This window comes from Mirounga leonina, unplaced genomic scaffold (assembly GCF_011800145.1).
Source record: "Mirounga leonina isolate KUSES-001 unplaced genomic scaffold, KU_Mleo_1.0 Mir_93, whole genome shotgun sequence".
Taxonomy (NCBI): Eukaryota; Metazoa; Chordata; class Mammalia; order Carnivora; family Phocidae; genus Mirounga; species Mirounga leonina.
Window position 1 is genome coordinate 24,407,541 of NW_023270854.1, and position 13,071 is coordinate 24,420,611.

Consider the following 13,071-nt stretch of genomic DNA (forward strand, 5'->3'; position numbering starts at 1 on the left):
TTAAACATCAGGGAGCATACTTGTTTTATTAGTTTACTTTCCCCTCTACATCTTGTCTAAGAGTACTGTGAAAACTTAATTGTGTTAGAATGTCAGCTCCATTAAGACCCGGTGTTCTAAGTATCTTCTTAGTACCCGAAACAGTGCTGGGTACGTATAAATAGCTCAATAAATACATGCTGAATGAACGCATGAAAAAGGTGTATGAAGCTTTAATTACATCAATCAAGTAGCTGGTTACTGTTGCCAACAGCATGGGGTGGTTTTGTTTGGTTTTGGTTTTGGTTTTAAATAGTTAACCATTTATAAATTCAAACAATTACTTATCAAGTCATTCAGTAATAAAGAAGCTGTTGAATGAACACAAGGTTGTGAAGTTGGGATTCTGAATTATGTTTGTAGTCATATCATCCTCAACTCTTTGTTTCAGTATTTTGTTTTGATTTACAATAGCTCAATAATATTAATTCACACAGAGATGCACTGGCTAGCATTAAGTGTTTTTTATTAAACAGTTTATCCTGAAATCTCAGGATATTCTTTCATTAAACTCCAAAGCTTGAAAGAGAAGTAGGAAATTTTTGTTTCAAGATTTAATATCTAATTAGATATCTATTCTTGAGGATAAAAGCTGGACAAAATCTGCCCTAACTTCCAGCACACGCTGCACCTTCCTGCTCACAGCGGGGTTCTTCTCCATCCAGCAATAAGGGGCATCTCCTGGGAGAGACTGTTGCGGAATCTCAGTTTCCACTTGACACACGCAAGATCAGAATTTAAACTTTAATAAGACTGCCTTGTGATTTAAAGGCACATTAAACTTTGGGAAGCACTGTTAACTTCAGTAGGCACAGGGTGGTGGACCTGGTATTCTGCACATCCAGCGTGATCCCAGATAATGCTCTTGCCACTGCTCCGTGAACCACACTCGAATAGCAAGGTGCTAGTGTTTCATCACAATGAGAAAGTTACACAGTAACTTGCATTGACTCAAGCTGTGACAAGAACACCTACCCAGCAGGTAGATCTGAGTTAACTTGACAGTTATTGAGCACAAAGCAGATATGCTGTAATGGTGTACTTATTTCCATGCATGATTTTTTAAAGTATGTATGTACATACCAGGATTTTAAAATATTTAAAATGTAACTGAAGCTTGGGACATCTTTCCAAATCTTTGACACATTTTCAAGAAGTTCAAATATATGCATTGGGATGGCAGCAAAAGCATAAACAAACCTCAGGTCTGCATAAACATGAATTTTTCTGGCAGCATAGGCCAGTGTGTTTGCATGTTTGCATTTCCATTTTTCCAAACAGTTAAAAATATATTTCAAAAGAGAAAAATATTCAGAACTCTGGAATCTCACAGTTTGAAAACCTTTCTTAAAGCAAAAAGACTGGGCATTTGTCACTAACACTGTTGACTTTGGGCTCAACACTTAACCTTTCTGGGTCTCTTTTTCTTTTTAAAGATTTTATTTATTTATTAGAGAGAGAGAGAGAGTGTGTGTGCACACGCACACAAGAGCACGCACAGGCAGAGGGGAGGGGCAGAGGCAGAGGGAGAAGTAGGCTCCCCGCTAAGCAGGGGGCTCAGTGCAAGGCCAGGACCCTAGGACCATGACCTGAGCCGAAGGCAGATGTTTAACTGACCAAGCCACCCAGGCGCCCTCTTTTTCTTCATTAGTAAAATTAAAGGTTCTGACTAAAGAGTCTCTCTCTTCTGATGAGTTTTTTCTTTAAGTTTTTATTTGAATTCCAGTTAGTTAACATACAGTGTAATATTAGTTTCACATGTACAATACAGTGATCCAGCAGTTCCATACAACCCCTGGTGCTCATCAAAACAAATGTACTCCTTAATATCCCATCACCTATTTCACCCCCCGAACCCCCCCACGCCCCCCGCTGACCATCAGTTTGTTCTCCGTAGTTAAGAGTCTGTTTCTTGGTTTGCCTCTCTTTCTCTCTTTTTTTTTTCCTTTCCTTGTTTGTTTTGTTTCTTAGATTCCACATATGAGTGAAATCATATGGTACTTGTCTTTCTCTGACTTACTTCACTTAGCATAATACTCTAGCTCTGATGGGTTCTTAACTTTTGTCCTTATATGATGTATTAGGGTTATCCAGAGACCCAGTAAAGCTAATGGTGTAAATTCCAGTTCAAGTCCAAAGACCTGAGAGCCATAAGAGCCAGTGTTGTAAGTCCCTGTCCAAGGGCAGAAGACCAATGTATTAGCTCAACAGTCAGGCAGAGAGAGAGGATTCAGACTTCCTCTGACTTTTGTTCTGTTCAGGCCTTTAATGTGTTGGATGATGCCCACCCACTATGAAAAGGCCAGTTTGCTTTACTCACTTGAAAATTAAAGTGCAGGAACACCTTCACACAACATCGAGAAATAATGTTTAATCAGGTATCTTGGCATCCTGTGGTCCAGTCAAGTTAATACATAAAATTAACCATCACATATGTCTTACTGTGCAGACTGATAGAACTTTATATTTTCATTAAGCCTAATTTCTTGATTATAGGGATTGGTATAGCTCAGCATTTTAGAGGCAAGAATTGGAACCAATAGATTAGGATGTGTCCTTGAGCAGTAACAACGTAGACCCGAGGATCTGTTCAATGGAGGTGGTATTGGTGTTTATCTCCCATAGTTGGTTTTAAGGATTAAATAAGATGATGTGTATAAAGCACTTAGTGTATATTAGTCAGTGTCTGTTTTTTTTTGCTGAGAAAAGTGAGGTTGGAGAAGAAAAGTAACTTGAGTTTTAATATTCTCTTAATTATAGACTTGACCTAGAAATCAGATCTTCTGATTCTCATGACAGTATCTGCTCAATTCTTGGCTGGATTTGCTGAAATGCCCACCTTTCAACTTAAAATTTTTTTAAACAAATTCTTTAAAATTTTTTCTGATCAAATAGCTTCTCCCTGGCCATATTGCCTTATGTTTCTGTTTATTTTTCGTTAGAATGATTTGTGATTATCTGAGCAGAATTTTACCATTATAGTTTATTGTATTCTATATACTGGGGATCTTTTTTTTTTTTTACATTTTTTTATTAACATATAATGTATTATTTGTTTCATGGGTACAGGTCTGTGATTCATCAGTCTTACACTGTTTTTTGTTTTTTAACATTTGCTTTTCTTTCTTTTTCTTCTTCTTTTCATCCCCCACGTTCTTGGAACCCAACATGGGGCTTGAACTCACGACCCTGAGATCAAGACCCGAGTTGAGATCAAGAGTCAAACGCTTAACTGACTGAGCCACCCAGACGTCCCTAACATTTGCTTTTCTAAAGAGATATATATATGTGTATAAATTGAGTATATATCAACTCATCTCTTTTCTTAATAATTTTGAATTCTGAGATGAATTGGCTACTTTCTTCTAATGTGTTTGTCATTTTCAGTTTGCAAATCATTTTTTGTTCAGAATTAGGACCAAGCAGCAATTTCTCTCATTATTTATTTTCCTAATTAGATGTGAAAGTACAGTAAGGTTTGTCTATGGAGCAACTTCAATTTGACAGCTTGGTTTTACAGATGCTATAATATGTTCACTTTGATTTCAGTTTTTAATTTTAACTTTTTAAAACCTTATCTTCTCTTGCAGTTGTAAACAACCCTCGAACAGGAAACCTTGGTGCGCTAATTAAGGTCTTCCTTTCTAGAACCAAAGAACTAAAACTTTCGGCAGAATGTCAGAAGTAAGCTGGCTGTTTAAATCATGTTCTCTTTATATTTAGAAATATGAATATTTTTCATTTTTTGGTAGAAATAGATTATGGTCTTTTGAAAGCTATAAAGTAATTCTCATTATTAAAAAATAAAAGAGAGGTTATAATTTACTGTCCAAGTCATTGTGGTGAGATTATGAATTCTGGAATCTGTTTGATTTCAGCATTTTAGACAGTTTTCAGAAATATATTTCTTAAGGTTAATGATGATGTAATTATTAATAAAAAAGGTAGTTCCCCCCTCCATTATCACTGCTGCTCGTATCTAGTCTAAATAATGACTAAGTTTGAGGATTATTTCATTCCACATCTGTTTCCTTTCTACCTTTCCTAGTCAATGAAAGAAGGTTCAGATTAGATATTATAATTTTATTTTTATTTTAATTCCACTATAGGTAACATAGGTATTATAATTTTATATTTGATACATTGGAAGGTTAATCTTTTATGCACTCAAGCATTTTAAAATCATTTTGGATGGCATTGTTCATTGCTCTGCTTCCAAACAAATTATATCAAATCCAGTTAAAATTTTTCTTGAGTTCATGGTTACTAATACAAATAGCAAGTATTGTACTGGGCTGCTGACAGTGCCCTACTTAAAATTTTGGTTGTGTGCTTGCATATATGCTCTTTATGTTGGTATACTTTAAAAATTTTTTTTTCACTTTTCTTTGAACTGCCTGTGTGTGGGACAAGTATGAAGTTAAGAACCAAGAGCATCCATGCCTAAGGAAAACATTTTTATTAGGCTGACTCACTAAGTAAAATACAGAGAATGAAACATGAAGTAGACTGGAATAGTGTAATAAATCACGAGCCGTGAAAAGATACAGTTACTGTCTTTATGTTATAAGCAGAATGGGCAAAATGCTTGAGAAATCATGAACTAGATAGTGCTCATGCTCTCGATTAAATATGGGTTCTTGTGTGAGTTTGGTTTTTCCCTTTCAGCCACATCTTCATTTGGCAGACACACAATGCTTTGTTCATTATTTGCTGCTTGCTGAAAGCGTTCCTCTGTGAGATGTCAGAAGAGGAACTGCAGCTTCATTTTACTTACGAAGAAAAGGCTCCTGGCAGTTACAGTAAGTATTGCCTTTGAAGATGTCCTAGGGATAGCCTGTGTGACACAGAAAGATAAAATTTGGGGAATAAAAGTAGAATTTTGAAAATTCTGTTTTTCTTTCTATAATTTTCATTTCTAAATGACCTGGCCCTGTCACTCTTTTTTCTCCTATATTAATTTCAGTGAGCCAAGACTCTCAATTTTTTTTTCTTTTTATATAAGAAAGAAAGGAGGATTGAAACTTTTATTTACTTTTGACTTCCATGCATATGGAAGATAAAGTTAAAAACCAAAGTATACCTTTCAGAAAACAGAGATGTCAATTTCAGTATTATTACCAGGGTGATACATTAAGGGAGACAACCAATCAGAATTACAGATTTCATAAATGTTAAAGATTACTTTCATAGGACAGAACAGTCTCTGGGTCTTTGGGGCTACCTGATCAGAAATAACATTTAAGGGCAGTTTTATGATGCTGAAATGTGTGGTCTTTTCCTGAAGACACAGGGAAAGGTTACCATTCTCTCAGGATATTGCTGGAGTTTTGTGTTGTTTTTTTGCCAGTAGTTGGGAAGGTCTGTAGTTTTCAAGATGGTGTTTAGTTTTCTTAGCATTAAAACTTAACAACTGAGAGAGTAGAAGGGCAGATTGGGATTCTTAAATGAAATATGGGGAATATAGTATTTTTCATCTACCCTTCACGCTAACTTCTCTTTGAGAGCAAAGGCAGTGTTGCTCGTAAGATTCCTGGGTTCATTTTTCAAAACACATCTCTGTCCTCTTTAGGCTTTTTGCCTACCTAGAGCTTTATATGTTGATTTTTGAGTTTTAGGAAATAAATGTGTTTAATTTGCTATTGGATTAATCTATATTTGTTAAACATATACTGATGTTTAAACAGAGCTTTTAATCAGAGTTGTGTCTTGCAAGTATTAATTTTGTAAGGCTAGGACTTTCTTTTTGTGGTGCTGAAACTACCAAAACCAGCCCTGCTTGGGGAGTATCAGACCTTTCCACAGAAGGTCTAGCAGCAAGAATGGAGTGCATGTTTACCCCATGGCACCTGAGAGCTGAGCCAACCAAGAACCTGCAAACCCAAAACTTTGTTTTGCTTTATGTCAAAACAATTATGCATGCACTGTACTTTAAAATAAATACAATAATATTGTGTTAATATAAAATTATTTGTCATGCATACCGTTGAGTAAGTTGATGCACTTCAGAGATACACTGAATTTATTTTGAGGCCCAGAAGGACCCTCTTTGTACCTACGTTCTCCACTTTTTTTTTTTAAAGATTTTATTTATTTATATGACAGAGAGACACAGCGAGAGAGGGAACACAAGCAGGGGGAGTGGGAGAGGGAGAAGCAGGTTTCCCGCAGAACAGGAAGCCGGATGTGGGGCTTGATCCCGGGAGTCCAGGATTATGACCTGAGCTGAAGGAGACGCTTAACCTACTGAGCCACCCAGGTACCCCTAGAAGCACGGTTTTGTTGTGCATCCTACATAACCTAAAGTGAGGGCAGTGTAAAAATGACACTTTTCCAGCCGTGGGCCACATTATCAAGATGCTTGTCTCACCAAAAGAGCCATCTGTGAAGTCTGATATTGGTAATTCTGTCTGTGCACTGACAGATTGTCCTCTTTTTTTTATATGGAGTTAGCAATTCAGGATTTTATACACATTCTTTCGTTTTATTCTTTTCCTTTACAGTTGAGTCTACCGTTGATCCACCAGTTTTAAGTCCAGTAAATATCTTTTTAAGGTTAAACACTTCCTGTTTTTGGCATGTGTAATTATTTTCATTTTAGTCATATATGTTGTTTGAGATTTCTGCTGATCACTGGTGTAAGACCTTTTACACTTTCTTTTAATATCTTTTTACAATTTTTAGAAGTAATGAAATTAAATGATTGCATAGATTCTGTTAAATGGTAAAAAAAAAAAAAAAGGAAGCTCACTATGCAGTACCTAAAAACATCTGTTTATCAGCGAGTATGTGAATCTCGGAATCAGGCACGCAGGAGACCACGTGGGAGACTGCTCAGGGGTTGAGAGAATAGACAGTAGTGTGGGTTGTTCAGGTTGAATTGACAGAAGCAGAGGACCATCTACAAATAGCTGAGCAAAGTCAGCTGAGGAATTTGAGGACTTTTTTGGTTCCAATTCATTGTAATTCTGCTGTGATGAGATGGATGTTGCCAGCACATACGGTGAAGCCTTCCTTATGAGGGTCATGTAACTCTCTGCGTAAGCATCCCATTTGTAATAGAAATTTGTGAGGATGTCCTACATGAACATTTCCCCACAGGCTATGTATGGCATGGTAGTAGATTGTTCGCTAGAGGGAATTCGTATCATTTTGTAAATATAACTCTTTCCACTATTGCATTCCTTTGAGAATAGTCAAAGGGGACAAAGCTAGCCCTAGGCAAAACTATGAAGGACTATAAAATTGTGACTGTTTTCCCTTTGCCTTCAGTGTGAGTCTGGTTTTCTGTCTTGGTATCATCCCCCATTACCCCAAGGTAATAACTAATACTTATTTTACATTTTGTATCTCACAAATCCAATATTTTAAGTCCTTAGGGGTATGAATTTGTAATTTGTTTCCACAAACACTTACGCGGTTTGTTTCTTTATGTATTTGATGATGTTGATTGTGAGCTTTTGTTTGTTCGTCTTAATCTGAGGCCCCAAATAAAGGAAGTATTTGCATTTGCTTCTAGAGGGATCTAGACTGCATCACCTGAGGCCATTTAACCTCCTTTAGAGGTTCTTGGTTTTTTATTTTTTAAAGATTTTTATTTATTTATTTAACAGAGATAGAGAGCACAAGTAGGCAGAGCGGCAGACAGAGGGAGAGGGAGAAGCAGGCTCTCCGCCGAGCAGGGAGCCCGATGCGGGGCTCGATCCCAGGACCCTGGGATCATGACCCCAGCTGAAGGCAGCCGCTTAACCAACTGAGCCACTCAGGCGCCCCTAGAGGTTCTTGGTTTAATGTGACCGCTCAGGTTCAGCTTCCCAGTGGCAAGCTGGTGGCACGGCTTTGTATTGCCAGCTTTGTATTGGCATTCATCGTCAGGGTCACCCTACCCTTCAAGTTTGTTTACTGCTCAGTATTTTACTCTGGATTCAAGCCACAGTTTGTTCGCCTGTGGTTGCTCTTTTTGGTTATGGTGCAAGGGTCCCTGGAGATTTCCTCTACTTTCTGGAAGCCCATCAATGCACTAAAAAGTGTATTTTAGCCAAGAACTAGTTGTTTTGTACAAGAGGCCTCTTTGGAGTAACGACTCTACTAATATTGTCGCCAGTGGAAGGCAATTATAGTTTCTTTACAAATATTTTTACAATTTTTTAAATGAGGGAAGTAGCCTTTGGAGATTGAGACTGAAGGTAGAGGCGCGCGCGTTTGCGCGTGCACACACACACACACACACGGGGAAAGAGTTGACCGGAAAGCCCAGGGAAGTGGGGGGGGGGCACTAGGATCAAGAGCACAGAGCAGGAGTGTGGGTTTGCATTGGAGGGGCAGACCACCTGTGCCCGCAGCGCTGTGGGCAGGCACGGAGGGCACGGAGGAGCTGGGTACACACGGCAGCCAGTTAGTGCGGCTCTGGGGAGAGTAGAAAAGAGACTGGAGACTTGTTGAGTTCAGGTGAAATGCTTGCTTAACCACATTTCCTCGGCATAAAATAGTTCAATAGAAATTTATTTAAAAAAATTTTATTTTGTAGGAATTGCTCTCAAGCATAGTGGATTGAACCCACATGCTTATCTTTGCTTTCTTCTGAAACCCCAATAAAATATCAGTAAAGGGACTTTTAAAAAGTCATGAGTTTATTATTAAAGAGGAGGAAAGGGGAACACAGTGTTCATAACATTTTTCTTTTTTTTTTTTTGAAGATTTTATTTATTTATTTGACAGAGAGAGACACAGCGAGAGAGGGAACACAAGCAGGGGGAGTGGGAGAGGGAGAAGCAGGCTTCCCGTGGAGCAGGGAGCCCGATGCAGGGCTCGATCCCAGGACCCTGGGATCATGACCTGAGCTGAAGGCAGACGCTTAACGACTGAGCCACCCAGGCGCCCCCATAACATTTTTCAAGTTGGAAAGTTGAGTAATGATGAACTCAACTGATCAGTGAAAGCTGAAGGCTGAATGCCTTCAGGGTCGGAGAACTCTAGGATACAGCCAGTTCTTGCCATAGAACCCTGGAAAGGCTTAGGAATTGGCAGTACCAGGTGTCTCTGAAGGCAGACACGTGGGAGGAGTGAATGAAGGAGCAGCTGGACCCTCAGCTCTTCTGCACCACCATGCGCAGTCAGGAGACCACCCCCACCCCAGTTAATACTAGAATGTCTTCTCTGAGAGGCTGAACCAAGAGGGCCTTCCTGCGGGAGCTCTGGGGCACAGTGGAGGGGTGGTGTACTGAGAACAGGGCTAAGAACAAAGGCTACAAATGGAGGAGTGAGGCATCTTTTTTTTTTTTTTTAAAGATTTTATTTATTTATTCATGAGAGACAGAGAGAGACAGAGGCAGAGGGAGAAGCAGGCTCCCCGCAGAGCAGGGAGCCCAATGCGGGACTCGATCCCAGGACCCTGGGATCATAACCTGAGCCAAAGGCAGACGCCTAACCGACTGAGCCACCCAGGCGTCCCAGGAGTGAGGCATCTTGACATGGCTTCTAAGTGCTGGCACTGTGGTTGTACCCACTACCTCCCCTTCCCTCCAGAAGGTTAACGCATACTCTTCTGGAGAAAATGAACTAAAAACAGGAAAAAGATGTAGAGATACTGATGTTTGGGTGTCCCTCAATGATACAGCTCCGAACCTTCCGGTGGGAGCCACCACTTGGCAGGCTGTGCCTGTGCACACAGAGCTTCTGTCAGCATTGGCCTCCTTCTGGCAAGTAAATGGAGAACCAGGGATCCTGACAGCTGGAAAAAACTTCCAACTTCTGAGAGATCAAAACGAGAAAAAAGTGGTAGAAGATAGAATATTTATGGAAATCAAAAAAATAATCCATAATCATACCTCTCTAATATAACTCCTTTCCTTTTCCTTTTTTTTGTTTTTAAGATTTTATTTATTTGCCAGAGAGAGCAAGCACAAGCCGGGGGAGCGGCAGGCAGAGGGAGCCCGATGTGGGACTTGATCCCAGGACTCTGGGATCATGACCTGAGCCGAAGGCAGCCGCTTAACTGACTGAGTCACGCAGGCGTCCCATCTACTTTCCTTTTCATTCTCCTCTGGCAGAAGACCCTTTTACGTTTTTGTTTTATTAATTTTTTTTAAAGATTTTTATTTATTTATTGAGAGAGAGAGAGAATGATAGAGAGCATGAGAGGGAGAAGCAGACTTCCTGCTGAGCAGGGAGCCCGATGCGAGACTTGATCCCAGGACCCTGAGATCATGACCTGAGCCAAAGGCAGACACTTAACCGACTGAGCCACCCAGGTGCCCCTGGCTGAAAACCTTTTTGAGACTCTCTGGAAGTACCTTCAAAATCCATGATGTAGTCATTTAACTAAGTGCAGTAGAGGTAAAACTCCCTCTTTTGAAACTAATTTTGAATTTTTTCAGATGGCCGAAGTGCTTTGGCTCTCAAGGCAGCACGGTTTCGCTGTTCTCTTATTTTTGCTTGAGCTAATCTTTAGGGCCTGGGGCAGGCTGTATGTAGCTCAAGAGGTAAACCTGAAGTTGGTAGATGAGTTGTTTCTGTTTTATTTTTGTCTTAGTATAAAATTTAACAGTTTCATTAGTTCAGTAATGCAAAAAAAAAAAAAAGCAATTGCTGGAAAGGACTCAAGAAAGCATGGATTTATTCTTTTGAAATATTTTGCAAATAAGATTTGTGATCTGTCTTTGCAGAAAAATTAAAGTGCTTCTGGCACCTCCTGAATTGTTCTTGGCCTTACAATAGGTGATACTGTTTTTTGATATTTCTCTCTTTTCTTTCCCTTTCTTTTCTGTTATCAGTGGAACAAAATTGTTAAACTTTATTGACAGGCTTGCTTTCTGATTTCAAACTATATCACAAAGCTATAGTGATTGAAACAGTATGGTATTGGCATTAAAGCAGATATAGATCAATGGAACGGAACAGAATGGAACAGAGAGCCCAAAAATAAACCCATGCATCTGTGGCCAATTAGTTTATGACAAAGGTGCCAAGTATATACAATGGAGAAAAGACAGTCTCTTCAATAAATAGTGATGGGAAAATCGGACAGCCACATGCAAAAGAATGAAACTGGACCCCTATCTCACACTGTACACAAAAATTAATTCAAAGTGGACTGACGACTTGAATGTAGGACCTGAAACCATAAAATTGCTAGAAGAGAACATAGGTGGTAAGCCCCCTGCTACAGGTCTTGGAGAAGATTTTTTGAATCTGACACCAAAAGCAAAAATAAACGAGTGGGACTACATCAAACTAAAAAGCTTCTGCACAGCAAAAGAAATCAAGAACATGAAAACAGCCTATTGAATGGGAGAAGTTACTTCCAAATCATATATCTGATAAGGGGCTAATATCTAAAATAGATAACTCGGCACTTGGCTGGCTCAGTCAATGGAGCATGCAACTCTTGATCTCAGGGTCATGAGTTCAAGCCCCACATTGGGCATAAAGCTTACTTAACAACAACAACAAAAATCTAAGGATTCAACAGTTTAAACCTCTTTTCTGGTTATTGCGGTGCATGGCACCGTGAGCAGCAAAGTTTCCCACAACCCCCTGTATGAGTTGGTGCGGGAAGTCCTGCATGGGAATGAGTGCAAGTGCCAGAAGTTTTGGGAGATGGTGGAGCTGCAGATCTGCTTGAACAATGACCCTCAGAAGGACAAATCCTTCTCGGCACTGTCAGGCTTAAGTCCACTCCCAGCCCCAAGTTCTCTGTATGTGTTTTGGGGGATCAGCAACACTTGATGAGGCCAGAGCTGTGGACATTCCCCACATGGACATTGGGGCGCCAAAGAAACTCAACAAGAAGAAAAATTAGTCAAGAAGCTGGCCAAGAAGCAGATCCCTCGAATCCTGGCCCAGGCCCGAATAAGACTGGCAAGTTCCCTTCCTTGCTGACCCATAGTGAGAGTATGGTGGCCAGAGTGGATGAAGCGAAGTCCATGATCAGATTCCAGATGGAGAAGGTGCTGTGTCTGGTGGTGACCATTGGCTGCATGAAGATTACAGATGATGAGCTTACATATAACATCCATTCAGCTGTCAGTTTCCTGTTGTCATTGCTCAAGAAGAATTGGCAGAAAGTCCAGGCTTTATATATCAGGAGCACCGTGGGCAAGCCCCAGGGCCTGTACTAAACAGCTTAATAAACCCTAGTGCTACCACAAATACATATACATATATAACTCCTACAACTCAATAGGGAAAAATAATCTGATTACAAATGGGCAGAAGATCTGAATAGACATTTTTCCGAAGAAAACAGCCAAGAGGTACATGAAAAGATGCTCAACATCACTAATTATTAGAGAAATGCAAATCAAAAACACAATGAGATATCACCTCACACCTGTTGCAATGCCTGTTATCAAAAAAGACTAGAAATAGCAAGTGTTGGCAAGGACGTGGAGAAAAGGGAACCCTTGTGCACTGTTGGTGGGATTGTAATGCACTGTTGGTGAGCTGCTATGGAAAACAGTATGGAGGTTCCTTAAAAAAATTAAAAGTAGAACTACCATATGATCCAGCAATTCCATTTCTGGGTATTTGTTTGAAAAAAAAGGAAAACACTAATTTAAAAAAATGTATATAGAGCGCCTGGGTGGCTCAGTCGTTAAGTGTCTGCCTTCGGCTCAGGTCATGATCCCAGGGTCCTGGGATCGAGCCCCGCATCGGGTTCCCTGCTCAGTGGGAAGCCTGCTTCTCCCTCTCCCCTTGCTTGTGTTCCTGCTCTCGCTATCTCTCTCTCTGTCAAATAAATAAATAAAGTCTTTAAAAAAACAAAAAATTTAAAAATGTATATTACCCTCGTGTTCATTTCAGCATTATTTATAATACCCAAGATACTGAAATAACCTATGTGTCCACTGATGGATGAGTGGATAAAGATGATGTGGTATACACCACACACACACAGACACACACACACACAGGAATATTATTCTGCTATAAAAAATGAAATCTTGCCATTTGCAACAATGTGGATGAACCTCGAGGGCATAGGGTAAATGAAATAGGTCAGAGACAAATACCATATGATCTCTCTTATAT

The 13,071-nt window shown here is 39.7% G+C and overlaps 1 protein-coding gene across 3 annotated transcripts in view; it reads left to right on the top strand.

Annotated features, from left to right (window-relative positions):
• The window catches only part of DYM (dymeclin), a 352,836-nt gene that overhangs the window by 55,639 nt on the left and 284,126 nt on the right, over positions 1-13,071 (top strand). For all 3 annotated transcript variants that reach the window (XM_034995704.1, XM_034995702.1, XM_034995703.1), the window contains exons 4-5: positions 3,630-3,723; positions 4,708-4,841. In XM_034995704.1, the coding sequence (XP_034851595.1) occupies positions 3,630-3,723; positions 4,708-4,841 (228 nt within the window). The remainder of the gene's footprint in view (positions 1-3,629; positions 3,724-4,707; positions 4,842-13,071) is intronic.